General features: G+C 42.9%; 1 protein-coding gene across 1 annotated transcript in view; it reads right to left on the reverse strand.

Annotated features, from left to right (window-relative positions):
• Nucleotides 1-16,826, reverse strand: part of LOC310987838 (neuronal cell adhesion molecule-like) — a 91,678-nt gene that overhangs the window by 14,165 nt on the left and 60,687 nt on the right. The window contains exons 3-19 of the mRNA XM_083974292.1: nucleotides 14,230-14,409; nucleotides 12,266-12,371; nucleotides 10,703-10,896; nucleotides 10,175-10,297; nucleotides 8,712-8,882; nucleotides 8,116-8,172; nucleotides 7,023-7,134; nucleotides 6,716-6,900; nucleotides 6,394-6,528; nucleotides 5,232-5,375; nucleotides 5,013-5,124; nucleotides 4,756-4,922; nucleotides 3,295-3,442; nucleotides 2,884-3,008; nucleotides 2,515-2,544; nucleotides 1,621-1,722; nucleotides 591-788 (exon numbers count right to left, since the gene is read on the reverse strand). Coding sequence (XP_083830418.1) covers nucleotides 591-788; nucleotides 1,621-1,722; nucleotides 2,515-2,544; nucleotides 2,884-3,008; nucleotides 3,295-3,442; nucleotides 4,756-4,922; nucleotides 5,013-5,124; nucleotides 5,232-5,375; nucleotides 6,394-6,528; nucleotides 6,716-6,900; nucleotides 7,023-7,134; nucleotides 8,116-8,172; nucleotides 8,712-8,882; nucleotides 10,175-10,297; nucleotides 10,703-10,896; nucleotides 12,266-12,371; nucleotides 14,230-14,314 — 2,194 coding nt within the window. The 5' untranslated portion in view covers nucleotides 14,315-14,409. The remainder of the gene's footprint in view (nucleotides 1-590; nucleotides 789-1,620; nucleotides 1,723-2,514; nucleotides 2,545-2,883; nucleotides 3,009-3,294; nucleotides 3,443-4,755; nucleotides 4,923-5,012; nucleotides 5,125-5,231; nucleotides 5,376-6,393; nucleotides 6,529-6,715; nucleotides 6,901-7,022; nucleotides 7,135-8,115; nucleotides 8,173-8,711; nucleotides 8,883-10,174; nucleotides 10,298-10,702; nucleotides 10,897-12,265; nucleotides 12,372-14,229; nucleotides 14,410-16,826) is intronic.

The raw sequence follows: 16,826 nt of genomic DNA on the forward strand, positions 1-16,826 counted from the left end.
TGTGAGAATTTTCAGAGTCCTCCGTTCCTTCTCTGAGTTACGGGGGGGTCCGCGTAGCAGTATTTGTCCATATAATGGTTGTCAGAGGATACCAACTTTATTCGTCCAAAAAGACACACCAAAAAACATCCAAATACCTCCATACTGCTCGTCTGTAATGTCCCTCTTGTACTGAAGCCCCGACATGAGAAATTGTTCCGCCGGTGAGCAGTGAACTAAGACACTGGGAGCTTCTGCTACAAACAAGCTTAAAATACAGACTTATTTAATTTTTTTCGGAACAATTTCTCATGTCGGGGCTTCAATACAAGAGGGACATTACAGACGAGCAGTATGGAGGTATTTGGATGTTTTTTGGTGTGTCTTTTTGGACGAAGAAAGTTGGTATCCATTGACAACCATTATATGGACAAATACTGCTGCGCGGAACCCCCGTAACTCAGAGAAGGAACGCTCACAGCTCTTAGTCGACATGAGGGTGAGTAGATAATGAGTGAAATTTGAATTTCGGGTGAACTATCCCTTTAATATTTTTACTCAAATAAATTGCTTTAATTGTGCTGGTGGATTCACTAGAGCCGAGTCTCTACCTGCAGCCTCTGTCTTGTACATCCTGGAGGGGAAGCTGGGGCGGCTGAGACCCACACCGTTGTAGGCCACCACTCTGAAGGTGTAGTGGACATAGGGGGACAGTTTGAGGTGAGCCGTTGTCCTGGTCCCAGGGACCTCAGTGAGATTGTGCCAGTGACCTCGGTGGTGCAGCGCGTCTTCGTACTGGATCAGAAATTCTGTTTTTGAATTTGAAAGAAGAAAAAAGAAAAAGAAAAAGAAAAGCACCATGCATAACTGAACAATTGATACACAGCCTGATGTCATGATCACAACACTGGAACGAATGCCCTCATGGTTTATTTGGCGTCTGTTTCTCAAAAAGCAAAAGCTTTTGCCAAAATATGTCTAAATATGCTACTTCCAGCAGTGCGATGATGAGTGTTCACAACATGCTGACAACACTAATAGACAGTGGGGCGGTGACACATGCTGCACTGGTGGAACCAGACTCTTCTATGAATAGCTTGTTGTTTTTATACCAAGAAAACTTGTCACCACCGAAATGCATCATTACCTCTGATTCAGACCGACCAACTTCCTATGGATCTCTCTCTGAAACACAGCTTGGGTGTTTTCTTTCTTTCTTTCTTTGCAATCTGTGAAACTGAATTATGATTTTGTGCACATATCTCCACACTCTGCTTGGGGGAGTCTAAATCTAAATACAGAACATTTAATTGTGTCCATAATGTTGTGACTCATCGTGATATGAATCTAGGAACAGTGGATTTACTGTTAGAAGGCATAATAAAACTGTCCTCACATGTTACATGCCTCATGACTGAGCTGTGAAAATATGTGAAAATCAGTTGAGTGGCCCTTTTTAAAACTGCTTCACTCTTAATGGGTTTGTGTACACCCAAACACACACACACACACACACACACACACACACACACACACACACACACACACACACACACACACACACACACACACACACACACACACACACACACACACACACACACACACACACACACACACACACACACACTTAAGACATACTCTGAATAGGACTGTTATGTTCATCCCCAGGGGTCCAAGTGAGCTGAACACTCCTCTTTTTCTGGTCCGTCAGCTCGAGGTCAGTTGGGGGGTCGGGTTGCTCTGGGGGGAGACGCATCACAAGGAGCAACATTAACACATTACACCGGGACAATATCCACAGTGATGTCCTGTCACAGTTAAGAAGATGGATGATCCATGCCATGATAAGATGAAGCAAAAACAAAACAGGTTTCATTCATTTGTTTCCATATAATGATTACATAGTATGTTGTTTGAACCGAGCACACCGTTTCTTTACATGTTATTTAAGTTATTTGATCTTCGATACGCATGCAGACGCCACATCATGCATATGAAACGACTGATGCTCAGTCTCAGCATCTTCCATAATCACGCCGCATGAAATCGAGTCTCAGCCTCACCAGAGAGGCTAAATTGATGCTCATGTTTTGAAATTGCAGCGATAAAGTCAAATGCATGCTTTGAATAAATGAGCGACGAGCAAATGGTGCATTTGAAAATATCCCAAGTGCTGGAATGGAGAGAGATGTTTGCTTTATAAATTGTCTTCCCATTCAAGTGTGAGAGGAAATTGCTTCCCCTTGTGCCTAAATGTTTAATTTTTGCATCAGTGGCTTAATGAATTCAAAATTACAAAAATGAAAAAAAAAGGACTTGGGGGGGAGTTGTGTAAAAAAAAAAAAAAGACAAACAAATCAACACTGGTAGATCAAAAAGGAAGAAAATAAATATTCAAAATGGTTCATGATTGTCGAAAACAAACAGCATCTTCAGGCCACGACATGCTTCACTAAACAGAAACATGGAGAACAACACAAGGCCAGCGTCAGCAGGGCACATCTGGATGGCCGTGCGTGCTTGCAGGTTTACCGTATAAAACAGCTGGTGTTGGTGTGGCCTCTGCCGGGTCGGGGGGGGGCAGGAGTGAAATGAGGAGTTTAGTGGTCAGTCAGCCAGAAGACAACAAGAAGATTATCTGGCTCGCTAAGAAGGCAACAGTTAAATATTCATGGCGATGACAGGACAGGATAGCTGATTAAATCCGCTCCAGCCCTCTTAAGTAAACTCTCAGGCAATTAACCTTGGAGGACTGGAATTCAATCTGCTGCGCTGGTTAAGTTATTGGACAGATTCACTTTTCTGTGAAGACCTGAGATGGAGAGGTTACACTTTAATCATCCTGAGTTTTGTTTTACCAGTCAGTGAAAAATAGCTTCCACAAAGCAGTACTGTACATACCAACAACAGTGAGTTCAGCGCTGGCTGAGTCATGGTCCAGAGTGGTGTTCATGATGCAGGTGTATGTTCCCGCGTCGCTCTCCGTCACATCAGTGATGGTGAGGCTGTCAGAGTCTACAATCAGTCTGTTGAAAAGAGCAGTTCATACAGACAGATTAAATATACTGATAAAGCTATTTCACTTGTTTTACCATCAGGTGGTCAAGATGAGAATAAGCACCCAAGCCAGTACAAGAAAGGGAACAAAAGGTCATTTTAGGAGGTTGGGACCTCAAGCAGAGCCAGGTTCAGGGTGGGTGGCCGTCTGACTCGACCGGAAAAAACGCCATAAACAAATACTAACTGGAACAGCTGATGTAAAATGACAGCAAACATGAGGTTAATGGTCTGGAACGTAGGAAAGCATCTGACCTTTCGTCATCAGGCAGCTCTCCATCATCTTTGAGCCAGGTCATGGTGGGGATGAGCGACGGGTCGTGTTTCACTTTACACTCAAACACCACAGACCGGCCCCTCTGGACCTCTTTGTACTCGGGCTGCCTCAGGATACGGGTGGGTTCTGGTGGGACGGGAGGGACGAGGTCAGGGACAGTCGAAACTCATTCTATAAACTAGGGCTGTCCCGATTATCATATTTTGACGGCTGGGGGGGTGCGCGATCGTAGCAGAAATAATGAAAGTTATGACAAACAAACACTGCATATCTCCATAATCAGGCATGTTTCCAGGATGCCAAGTAGCCTCCTCATTTTAATGTAACAATTGCCGATGAGAACCGGTGTCAAAAAGGGAAAAAGGAAAAAAAAAAAAAATCGATCACGGACTTTCATGATCGATTACCATGGCAACGAACGAAGCTTCGAAGCTTTGAATTTTTTGGGTCAGCCCTACTATAAACCCTAGCAGTATCCTGTTCTGCACACCTTTGTTTGGTATTGGGGTAGACTTAAATAGTTTATATTGTGATTCAACTGAAGGTAATTTTTCTTCATAGAATTCTATAGGATTGTTTTGATTAATAAATGATTCATAACTCTATAAATTATTAAAAAGACTGACAGCTGTCTATTTAAGCAATTAAGCAATTTACAGTTTATGGTATTTGCTCACTTGCTGAAAGTTAGATGATATGCTTGCAATGCACTTTCCTAACTAAAAAGAGAAAATGAACAGGACTGAATGTAACAAGATAATAATATAATTAAAATCAATAATGTAATAATTGAATAAAAACAATGGAAGGGCCAGAATGAACTATTCTTTGACTGATTTATACATTTGTTCAGTAAAGAAAAAATCATTTGAGTGCCTTACATTAAAGAACATTGATATAGAGTACATTGTATTACTCAATACAATTCAATGTAGTTGTTCTTCAAGATGACTTGATGACAAGATGAAGTAATCTACAATTATAGAATCTGGAGCTCAGCTAATCATATAAAGAATCTCACAGAGGCATTGTTTTATTGTTTGTGTACAGTCAGGCTGCCCAAGTTAAAATTACAATGGTGCATTGTTTTAAATGTTGCTGTCACAAGCAGTTGTGGGATGACATTATCTCTTATCCTTTCACAAGTGAATCCTACGTTAAAGGAGATAAGACAGCGAGCATTGAAACTCCTTCCTCAGCATTTAGAGAAGTGGACCAGCTCTTATCGTGGCTGCCACTTAGATATAAAGCAAGAAAAAAGAAGATGTTTTTGACCATTGTAACATTTTTGGTCGAGAGGTTACGTACAGTATGTGCTACATTGAAGAGGAAGAATGTGATTCAACTCATAATACACATTTAAGTGATTCTTTTGTCAGTCATTTCCATTCTAAGCATCACACTGTGTCAGTTACTTGTATACACAGAGATTTTCTGACCTTTGACCTCCAGGAAGACGTGATTCTCGTAGATACCCAGAGTGTTTCTGGCAACGCAGATGTATTTGCCGCTGTTTCGAGACTGAGCTATGTGGATCTCTAAAGTCCCGTTGTCATGGTGGATGTAGGGGTCTCCTCCCAGGGTGCTGGACCGACTGTCTTTGAACCTGAGAGAAAAAAGAGAGAGGGCGAAAACCACTGTGAGTGCTTGAAGCAACATAATTCCAGCGCCCCTCTATAAAAGTTCATTAACTCACCATGTAATTTCAGGGATGGGTGACCCAAAGGAGGCGCAGTCTATCAGGGCCCGGTGGTTTTTGATGACCTGGTAGACTTTGTTGGCTGGTGTCAGCACTCTGGGCGGCTCCACTGCAGCGAGGCAGCGGCAATTATTGACATGTTATTACACTCCAGAAATCAATGTAAATGGAAAACACAGCATTCAAACACAAATGGATCCAGTGCAGTGAACTCACAGAGGACGTTGACAAAGGCGTTGGCCAGGAGGTAGCCGTAGTCGTTGGACACGTTACACTGGTAGACGCCGCTGGACGCCGTCTGTACGTCGGTGAAGATGATGGTGTCGTCCTCCACCTTTCTGCTGAGGTCTCTGGGAGCGTCTGTTTGTGGATAACACAGGGATGTGAGATGATACTCCGGCCTTGTGAATTTTGGTTGAAGTCAATGAACATAACTATTGATGTGCGCTCTCATTCCTGCATCACACACTGGCTGTATTTCAAACTTCAGCTCTTTTTCAGTAGCAACCAAAACACGTCCGCAATATTCAGTACTGAAAGAAATGATCAGCAGACAGATTCTGTGAGGGACACTACTTTTTAGCCTTGTTTTTGTATTCATTGATTTTACAAATTATAATTCTTTTAAGCTGTGTTTAATTTGTTGAAGTTCTGGGAATTAAACATTTAGTATTCTGGGAAATATTCAGTGTATTTGGTTTTTTGTTAAGGTAGATAAGAAAACCGATACCTCTCATATTTGTGCACTAACAACAAAGCTGCTACTAGTAACCAGTTATCTACAGTAAGCTTAGAATAAAGACTCATCATTTTCATTTTTTCATTTTCATCATTAGAAAAACAAAATGTGGAAATAAGTTGTGAATTTACAGCTGGTTGTGTGCAGGGACTCATTTTGGTTTGGTTGTCGCTGATAAAACATGAAAATAAGAGTTATTTCACAAAATGTTGAACTAATCCTTTAAAATAAAATAAGACATGGGCACAGCGTAGAGCATTGTCTAACTATTTTATTGTGATCTGTATTGTGAGTTTTATGTTGGGACTACAGATGGACATTAGCCCTAGAGGCTAAATCTGGTACAACCATCTTTTCATTGTTTTACCATTCACTAATGGTATTGAACACTGTCCTGTTATAATAAACTAAACTAAACTAAACTTTATACGTAATACAGAAAAAAACATCTTGCTCTTCATCACTGAGTTGTTTTACTGGCAGTATAAAAATGTAATGAGTGAGTAAATAAATAAAATTGTATTTCATATAATAGAATTTGATATTATCAACTCATGCAAAATGAAAAAGACCACCTATACTGGAAATTCATTTTCAAAGCTGGTTGAGCTTTAGTCAGACGGAGCCGGTTGCACTCACTCTCCACGGCGATGCCATTCATCGCCCAGGTGACAGAGGGTTTGGGCGTGCCGCTGGCCCTGCAGGTCAAAACGCCGTTCTCTCCTGGAGCTAGGACAAGGTTCCTGGGGGGGCTGCCGATCCAATATGGAGCAGCTGAAAATAGAACAGGAGGCTGGAGAATTAATCACCGAACACACTGCCCCTGTTGGCATCTGCGCATAAATCAATTATGAGACGGAGGGAGAGGGAGAGTGAAGTGACAGAAAAGAAGGAGCGACTGGCCCCCGATTGGACAGCGTGCGTTTCATCATCACTGACACACACACACACACACACACACCTTTGACACTGACGCGGATGGTGTGGTGCACCGTGCCGTGCCGATTCCTGGCGGTGCAGCGGTATTCTCCGGCGTCCGACTCGGACACGTTGACGATGCGCAGCGTCTTCTGGTAGTGCAGGAAGAAGGTGCGCTTGGCGGGGAATTCGCCGCTCACTTTGGTCCAGGAGAGGTCGGGGGTGGGCCTGGATTCACAGTGGAAGAGAGAGAGATGGAGAGGGGGGAAAAGGCAGAGGGATGTTGACACTGGAGCAGGTGGCCACTCGAGGCTCTCGGGACTGAAGTAATGGCCGATTCTTTCACTTACAGTCCGTCTGCAATGCACTCGATCTCCAGCACCTGTCCTCTCAACACCATCTTGGAACTGGAGGGGCCAGATGGGGTGAGGAAGACTGGCTTCCTCTCATCCACTGGGTCTTCTGTGGTCACACACACACAGATGCACAAAGAAAGCTGTCACCATCTCTTCTGCATGAGTTCATCAGAGAGTGAGAATCTCAATCCTTTCTGGCTCTGCTAAGGTTTATAAAAAAAAGCTCTGCTCACAATTTGCTATTTGCAATGTTGTGTTCCTCCTCTAATAATAAAGACTAAAATTAACTTATTCTAAAATTGAGAATTAATAAAGATACAAAGATCTGATTTCTGCGACTGTGACTCATCAAAGAAGTAATCTGTGAAACTAAAGAAATACAAAATCTAGGTAAATCTTTATGATATTTAAACAAAGAGAGAAACTGAGCCATGACTAAAATGAAGCAAGATGAAAATAGCACATGACAGGAAGATAAACAGCTAGGAGTGCTCTAAAATTAGGCAGAGCAGGAGGAAAGAGTGATTTAAAGATGAGGACTGCAGCCATTTGTTTGACAGGTGAGGAAAGAGGAATAATTATAACTAATCCTCACTTTAAGGAGTTGTGTTAGTATCAGATAGATTCTTTAATGTGTTCAAATTACCACCTTACTAATGTGTTTTTGTAGATATGTAGTTAATTTTTTTCACATGTCTGCTCTGATTGTCAGAACTGTCCAGATGTCTCAGTTATGTAATCAGCTCAGACGGCGCTGGAATCATCATGCGGTGCTAGTTGAAGCGGTTCATAGGAGGAAGTGAATAGATATCAAAGGGGGGGGGGGGGTTGAATGGATAGAGCAGGAATACAGCGGGATACAGAATTACCATGAGATCTGAGGTTTAAAGGTTAGTGTCGGTGGGTAACAGCTCTGTGTGGGGGTAAACACTAGAGGGTGCCAGATCCCACCCCAGAATACACCAGTGTGATTATAGGAAGCCTCAGGGTTGTCAGGATGGAGGGTTAGTGTTAGTGGGTGAGAGCCAGAGTTGGAGCACTACTGTAGGTTGAGGGGGAGTAAACACTAGGGGATGCCAAAACTCACCACTAAATAAATCAGTGTCATTGTAAAAAGCTGCCATTGTGTCATTGATTGCATCCACTGTAACACAACAGAAAAATTGCACACGCCACAAGTTGAAATCATTAGAACAAAGAAAAAAAACACATGCAACATGAAATTAAAACTGAACAGAACTAAACTTGAAATAAAAATAAGGAGCCACCGTCACAAGGCTCTTGTGGGAACAGCCCGTCGTCACGTTGACAACAAACTTGGGGCTGAATGAGAGCGGTCTTTGTTGTTGTGAGTGCAGACGTTTCGCACAAGAAATAAAACGAGCGCCGGCTTGGCAGAGCGCGCGGGGCGTCGTGAGAGAGAGAGTTCTGACAATATGTCTTTTCAGTGGGATGACGACCACTGGCGTCTCTCAGGATGGGATTAGAGATAGGACACGCTGTCTCCCTCCTACACAGCCCAGCTTCAACATACGACTGTAATTGAACCGCCTCACACAAACACACACACCGTATACACACACACACGTACGCTATAGCGCTCTGTTCGTCTCAGTCATGCTACCTCATTACATCTTCTGTGGATTTGGGCGCTTTCTTCTGCTCGCGCCGAGTCAGACTTACGGTTAAGGACCTTGACGGTGATGGGTTGTTTCTGCTGGATGGTTTGTGTGTGTGGGAAGCGGGCGTAGCAGATGTAGTCGTTCCTGGAATCCTCCCGGAGCACATTAGCAAAGTAGAGGTCTCCGTTCAGGGACTGGGACACCCTGGCGCTCTGAGGCAGCCTCTGGAAGTCTGAAATGTACAGCAATTTAAAATTCTCATGTGTCCGGTAGTTTAAATAAGTACTTGTTAAAGCTGCATGTCCTGCCTTCTTTTAAAAGACCGGTTCATCCAATTTAGAGAAAGAAATCTAATCGTTTGGAGAATTTCTGCCTGAAGAAAAAGCCCCTGTTTTCAAAGTATCCTCAGGACTATCTTAGGTAAGAGAAACTATTTCAGAAAAGAAATGTGGTGGTTAAATTGATGAATCAAAACCACAAGCGCAACTTTAATAACTTCCATTTGTCCTCGGGCATAAATCTCAGAGACAGAAATGTTAAAACCTGAAGAAATGAACCCAAACTGCTGCCGACTAGACAATCTCATCACCAGGTCCACTCAGTGTCTTTCATCAGTGCACAATCTTCCTCAGCAGGTGCAGCTGCACAGGACTGATGAAGAAGTGGATACGATACAATGAAAAGCTACTTAGTGAAGCAGCTATTGAGGTCGACTTTGCAGCTGCAGAAGTTTTAATTTCAATTTCTGAGTCAATGTGGGGAAAAGTTTTTAATTACTAAGAGAAAATGAAGTTAGAAGATCTAGTTTTCTGTGTGATACATCAAAAGCTGCAGAGAAGACACTGTGGTGTGGTGTTGTCAACTAAAGCTCAGTCTGTATCGTTACATTTGGCGTGCTGATAGACCAGTCAGTCAGCTACAGAATAGATTTTAAAGTTCTGCTACTGGTTTACAAATCACTGAATGGTTTAGGTCCAGAATACATGAATGACATGTTAGTAGAGTATAAACCCAGTAGAGCTCTGAGATCTACTGACTCAGGTCAGATAGTGGAGCACAGAGTTCAGACCAGACATGGTGAAGCAGCATTTAGCTGTTATGCTGCACACAACTAACAGCAAAATAACAGCAGAACTGAAATCTGCCCCAACTGTGAGCACCTTTAAATCCAGGTTAAAAACATTTCTCTTTTTATGTGCTTATAGCCAAGCTCTTTTTGAGAACTTTAAACTTTATCTATTTTCTTTTATTCTACTTTTTTATTCTTTTTTGCTCTTGCTTTTAACTCTATGTTTACAATTTTTAAATTAAAAAAAAATTGTTTGTTTTTATGCTGTTTTATGCTATTCTTTTTAAATGGTTTGTCTTTATGGAACACATATTGAGTTGCCTTTGTATGAAATGTGCTAGCTATATCAATAAAGATGCCTTGCCTTACATTTAAAAGTGTTTATATAAAGTGATCAATTATGGTGCGCATGTTCGACTAAAAAGAAATCGATCTTCCATGAATAAAGTGCTTACTATTGTCCATCCAGAATATTATGGGAGGGGGCAAGCCAGCAGGGGGTTGGCACGGCAGCACCAAGGACACGCCCTCCTGAACGACGATTGGCTTGATTTTCTCCTTTGACCACAAGGGAGACCCTGGATTGGTTGGAGGGGGGAAAAAAAGAAAAAGAAACACACATCAGTGGAAGAGGAGTGTCATAACCTGAAGGCTGCTAATGGACTGTCGCTGACGTGATGACAGAGGTGACGAGGCGAGGTAAGAGGGACGGTGCCTGACTGAATGACAATATGCCGGAGGAAAAACACAGAGGGATGTTGGGCTCTGTCCACAAGCAGAGCCTGCACAGTAAAACATGCTGCTTTCTATTCTACATGCACCTTTACCTTTCAGGAGCACGCTTAAGATGGACAATGCAACTTAATTGTTGGAAAAAGAAAAGAAATGACTTGGTTTAACATGTTGTGAGATATGAATGGTATTAAAATGGTGGAGGAAAAGAAAAAAAAAGAGATCTAATGACAGACTGAGTGGAGACTCACTGGACTGTCGGACGACTATGTTGTGGGAGACGGCGGTTCCATGTTTGTTTCTGGCTGTGCACTGGTACACTCCCTCGTAATACTCAGCCTTCTCCCTGCTGATGTCCACCACCAGGGTCCCAGAGTGGGGCTTCATGTTCACATTGGTGTCTTGTTCGATGTCAAAGTGGACCCCATTTCTAGTCCAGGAGAAACTGAGCAAAAAAAAACAAAAAAAAAGGGGTCATCAGCTAATAATCACTGTAAAAGGATGGATCATCACATTTTAATCACCAGTCCCATTGAGTCTGATCAAACTGTTCCTGATGAGGCAGATATGTTTTAACCTCATAATAGATGAGGTTAAAACTTTTCAGGGATTTTAAAAGAGCTTTTCAAAAGAGTTCCTCAGATCCTAAACCCTTATCGGTTTACATGAGACTTGGTTTTAGAGTAAGTGCAGGTTAAAAGAATAGTTCACCCAAAATTGAAATTGCACTCATTATCTACTCACCCTCATGTGGACTAAGGGCTGGGAGAAGTTTCAGAGTCCTCCATGGCTTCTCTGAGTTACAGGGGGTCTCGGCGTAGCAGTGCCAATGTCCATATAACGGTTGTGAATGGATACCAACTGTCTTCGTAACAAAAAGACACACCAAAAAACATCCAAATACCTCCATACTGCTCGTATGTAATGTCCGTCTTGTATTGAAGCCTCGAAATGCGAAATTGTTCCGAAAAAAATTAAAGAAGTCTATTTTTCAAGCTTGTTTGCAGCGGAAGCTTCTCGAAGCTCCTCTTCCTGGTCCGTCCAAATCTCGCGCGACTTATTTAATTTTTTTGGGAACAATTTCGCATTTCGGGGCTTCAATACAAGACGGACATTACATACGAGCACCATGGAGGTATTTGGATGTTTTTTGGTGTGTCTTTTTGTTACGAAGAAAAGTGATATCCATTTGCAACCGTTAACCCTAACCCCTATGGACATGCACCGCTATGCCGAGACCCCCTGTAACTCAGAGAAGCCACGGAGGACTCTGAAACTTCTCCCAGCTCTTAGTCGACATGAGGGTGAGTAGATAATGAGTGAAATTTCAATTTTGGGTGAACTATCCCTTTAACAGTTAATCAGTGGCCAGTTAGTCTAATCCAACCTGAACTGAGTGAACTATCCCTTTAAGAGCTACAGTACAGTATGAGATGTATTTTGCCAATGAGTTGAATACAAACACTTATGTGTGGGCTCGTGTTGGTGCCAGCAAATTAATGAGGTGTTACACTCAGATAAATAAAGGAAGGATGGTGGGATAATTTGGAGCAAAGGAATCAAATGAGCTCACACTGGCCTCTGGCAAGGATAGTGTGTACTGTACTGGAACGGAAATATTCCTTATTTATTAGAAAGTTTGTATAAACTAAACCTGTATCCATCACACTTTAGACTGAATTTCTGGAGAGCTGCTGTCAGCTGAGGCCTCTTACTGGAAATTTGACAGGTGGGTGTTGAATCCACACCTGGAATATGTTTTTTCTTCTTCTAACAGCATCGCAAATGCAAAATCACAGTCCACAGATTCCTACCTGGGATGAGGCTTCCCCTTGGCATCGCAGTGGATTATAATGTTCTCCCGTGGGTCTACGATGTAATCCTTGGGGGACTGGTGAGTTATGGTCGGCGGCTGCGGCACTAAAGGCGATCAGAAAGAGAAGGATATTTAAATCATGACCTCCACTGCATGGCTAAGCTGTTTTTTGTGTTGCAGTATTGACCACACAAGCCGTCGCTGATACCAGCCGCATGCAGACTTACCACACCGGCTCAAACACACGGCAGTTTGCTGACAGGCACAAAAAAAAACACCTCTGAGAACACGTACAGCAGCAAAAAAAAAAAAAAAAAAAAAAAAGGCATGCAGACTGCTCAGGTACGTTTCACTTTATTGTAATGATCCGATGCTTTAATGTATTCCTGCCAGCACTGGGGAGATAACTAATGGACTATGACAGAACAAATGACATAAGAACTCATGCTGTCTGCATTATGGCTCTATGAAAAAGGCTCTACCGCTGCAGGAGCACACAACAAAAACAGCAAAAAAAAACAACAACTTAGGGATCAATGCATGCAATATATTCCACTCCAAACCACACTCAGCATTTCATAACATAAAACAGACAAAATCTAATACAAAATATAGTCATAAAGCAAAATATAAACCTCAGTGCACAACAGAAGAAAAAAAAAACACACACAAAAAAAACGGCGAACACAACCTCTGCAGTGATTTCACACGGTTTGACACTTACATCCTTCCAGAACTTTTGTGTTTTCCCCGAGAATCAGCAAACAAGAAAGAAAAAATTGTGACAGTAAAGAGAACCAGACATTAGTGGGGAAAAATCTGTTCCTGCATTATTTATGCTTCAGAACAAGCTCTGGACAAGGCCAGTTCCCACACGAGCAATGCCTGTCTCCAATGATGAACAGCTCCAACCAAGAAATATAAGCTGAAGGTCAGTCTGGAAAGCTCTTTGCTTTTCCACATCAGACGCAGCCAGAATGATTGTGTCTAACTGTTGCTTTATGAAACCAATTCAACAACATGTACAGTTGGTGTTTATGTTGACTCCTGAGAAAACAGGAATATGACTTTAGAGATTTACTTATAGAGGGTAGTTCAAAATATATAGATACACAGAAAGATGAGTGTTTGTAGATCTGTCAATTTCAGGCTCATATAAATTTCATTTCATTTATGGTTCCATCTTCTCATATGCATTTATTTGCCATACACAATGTTAAATTGAATATGTGCAGGTTAGGATAAAACAGATAAAAACATAATCTCTGGAAATGTAGATTTTCTGAGATTTTGTTGTTATTTTCATTGATAACTGATGCTATCACAAAGTGTAGAAGAGGTAAAACAACGGAAAAGCTGTGTGGGGGGAAATAAAACTTGGTAAGATGTGGAAGTTTAAGTTAAAGCAGAAGTAAGTGGAATATTTGTGTTAATATAAGTCTTAATCACTTCTATAGAGTGTTTGGTCTGAAACACGGGTCTGTCAGTCACTCTGCTCTGCTGTAAGCCGAGGAGAAAACTTTCCTTGTATCCTACAACCTTTATCCAATGAGGAGAGAGAACGGCATAAAGGGGCGGTCCTCTCTGTGTGTGCAGCCAAGGGATGCGCGTGAATGTGGTGACGTAGGGACGAGGGCGGGGACTGCTAACTCCATCGGCTGACAAGAAGTTAGACAAAACCACCGGATCGCTTACTTCTGCTATAAGATTTCATCAACCAAATTTTCTAATGGACTGTGTGTTCAATCTAATGTCAATATAATAAAAGGCACAGCTTTAAATTTTGTCAAAATGCTGATCTGCATCATTCTCATGTTGAGTTTGTATATGTTAATATAAAACAGCAAATCCTCAATTCAGAATTCAATTTCCTGCCAATCAACTCATACATTTACTGCAACAAGATAAAAAAACCTGACTGCTGTCATCAGTCCATGTTCTGTGTCTTGGATGTTGCCTTACGGTCTAGTGGGACCTCCAGCGCCGCGGCGAGGTGTCCCATTAACAGCACCAGCAGCGCTATGTCCATCCTCCTCCTCTCCATCATCGGCGTGTGATGCGTAAGGTCTGCCCCCCCTGATACGGTGACGTCCCGCCTCTCCGCTCGGTCACACAGTCTGAGGACACGTGCGCACTCTACAACTGTGAAAGACAGAAGGAGAGAGAGAGAGAGACAAGAAGTGTCAGAGATGAGAGGGTGGACGCTGCAGCACAGATTACTGAGTCGAAGAGCGCGTATAGTTACTGAGGCCATCAATCATAATACTGAGTTTGTTCCATTTTGTATCCATCGGCTGCTGAGAGAGAGACAAAGGGAGAATGAGCGAGACAGACACATATAGCTCTGGCCACAGATCGATGTTCGTTGCCATGCAGTGCAGTTTGCTGGAAGCTATCTTTTTGATCTAGTGCAGTCCAACGGGGACCGACGCGGCCCACATGGGCTCATTTTGCTCAGCTAATCACTGCCGCGGCCGTGATGCCATTAGGCTTCTCTGCCATATCGATCACATCAGCCCAGCAGATGACAAGCCAAGGGACAAGACGGAGAGAGGAGGGGGCACACACTTCACTTTCCATTCGTCTCTCAGCTTTATCTGACTGACTGAACGACTGACTCACTGAGCCAGAAGCAAACTGACCTGCAATTAGGTCACATTTCAGACCACGAGCCATCGTGCTTTCATGGGATGTCATGTTGCGGTGGGATGTGTCATAAGTGATGGAGCACATCTCCCATCTCCGACGTCTGCTCCAGTGGGGACAGACGCTAAAAAGTTCAACAGGGTGTTCAGGTTCAACTTCAGGTTGGATCAGACTAACTGGCCACTGATTAAAGGGATAGTTCACCCAAAATTGAAATTTCACTTATTATCTACTCGCCCTCATGTCGACTAAGGGCTGGGAGAAGTTTCAGAGTCCTCCGTGGCTTCTCTGAGTTACAGGGGGTCTCAGCGTAGCAGTGCATGTCCATATAACGGTTGCAAATGGATACCAACTGTCTTCATAACAAAAAGACACACCAAAAAACATCCAAATACCTCCATGCTGCTCGTATGTAATGTCCGTCTTGTATTGAAGCCCCGAAATGCAAAATTGTTCCGAAAAAAATTAAATAAGTGGACATTACATACGAGCAGCATGGTATGTTTTTTGGTGTGTCTTTTTGTTACGAAGACAGTTGGTATCCATTTGCAACCGTTATATGGACATGCTCTGCTACGGCGAGACCCCCTGTAACTCAGAGAAGCCACGGAGGACTCTGAAACTTCTCCCAGCCCTTAGTCCACATGAGGGTGAGTAGATAATGAGTGAAATTTCAATTTTGGGTGAACTATCCCTTAATACAATCTCAACACAACTTGGACGGTAGACACACGGGGGGAACAGACAGGAAAACCAAAGCTGAAATGTGTGTTATCATATGAAGCATAGTGATTTTCTTTCCTCTTGTTGCCAGGCAGCTTGAGTGCTGCCTTATCACACCTCCATCCAACCAGAAGCAATTAAACCGAGTGTTTAGAATAATCGCCGTCATGGTCATCAAAAACCAGACGATAACTCAAGCTTCAGAGAATAATACCAACCGCTGAGTTAAAATGACTTTGCTCATTGAATTTATATTCATCTGCATAATTCAGCGCTGACACGACGAAATGATCAGTGTTATTCATTATTTTTATGTGCATGTGGATGGATTTTAAAAATAAGGAGGAAACGGAAACAGGAGAGGACGTGTTCTGTCTTTTAACAACAGCAGTCTGACCTGTTTTTTTTATTTTTATCTGGCTCTCCTGCCTGTCTCACCCAAGGCATCCTCTGGCACAGTATTAAAATGTCACAGCTTAATTTAGAGCCCAGGCAGACTCATTTGCTGCGTTATCACAACACCACACGATCAAATTTGGGACATTACTGTATGAAAGAATCAAATCAAGCAGCATTTAAAAAAAAAAAAGGTGGAGCTGCGTGTAGCGGCCTCCTCCTGCCTTTTGGGTGTGAGCTGGGTCAGATGAGGTGGTGGGAGCCGTTGTCTGGGACTGTGGGCCAGACCGCGAGGCAGTCAGACCCTGACCCGCTCCTCTCTGGGGGGAAGTGATAGATTTGTTAGTGTTGCCCTGCAGTGGTGATTCAGTACGGGCCCCAGAGCCGGCGTCTGGTAGCATGGGAAGAGACCCAGGCTAACGTCTGCTGCCCCGAGCTCCCACTATGTTTCTCCAGGGAGAGTCTGTATTATTCGCTCAGGGCACCCAATCACGATGCTGTGTACACCATCAGGCAGCTCCGTCTCGGGGTCTGACATACAAAGATCCAAGGTTGGGGGGTTGGGGGGCTGGGGGGTGAGCGGTGGGATTTCATCAAGTTAATTTGCAGGCTGCAGGCTGAGGCAGAGATGCTGAGGCTGGCTCTGAGTAGAAAAGCTGCATCAGACTCTCACCTTCAATTTGTTATATCAAAAATTCATCATCAGCTGTCACTTACCCAAAATCCATCCAAAATGAGCAACATATTATACTGTGATCATTTCTCACCTCCAATCCTCCTTTCAAAAACTTTGT

The sequence above is a fragment of the Trachurus trachurus genome (genome assembly GCF_905171665.1).
Source record: "Trachurus trachurus genome assembly, chromosome: 6".
Classification (NCBI taxonomy): Eukaryota; Metazoa; Chordata; class Actinopteri; order Carangiformes; family Carangidae; genus Trachurus; species Trachurus trachurus.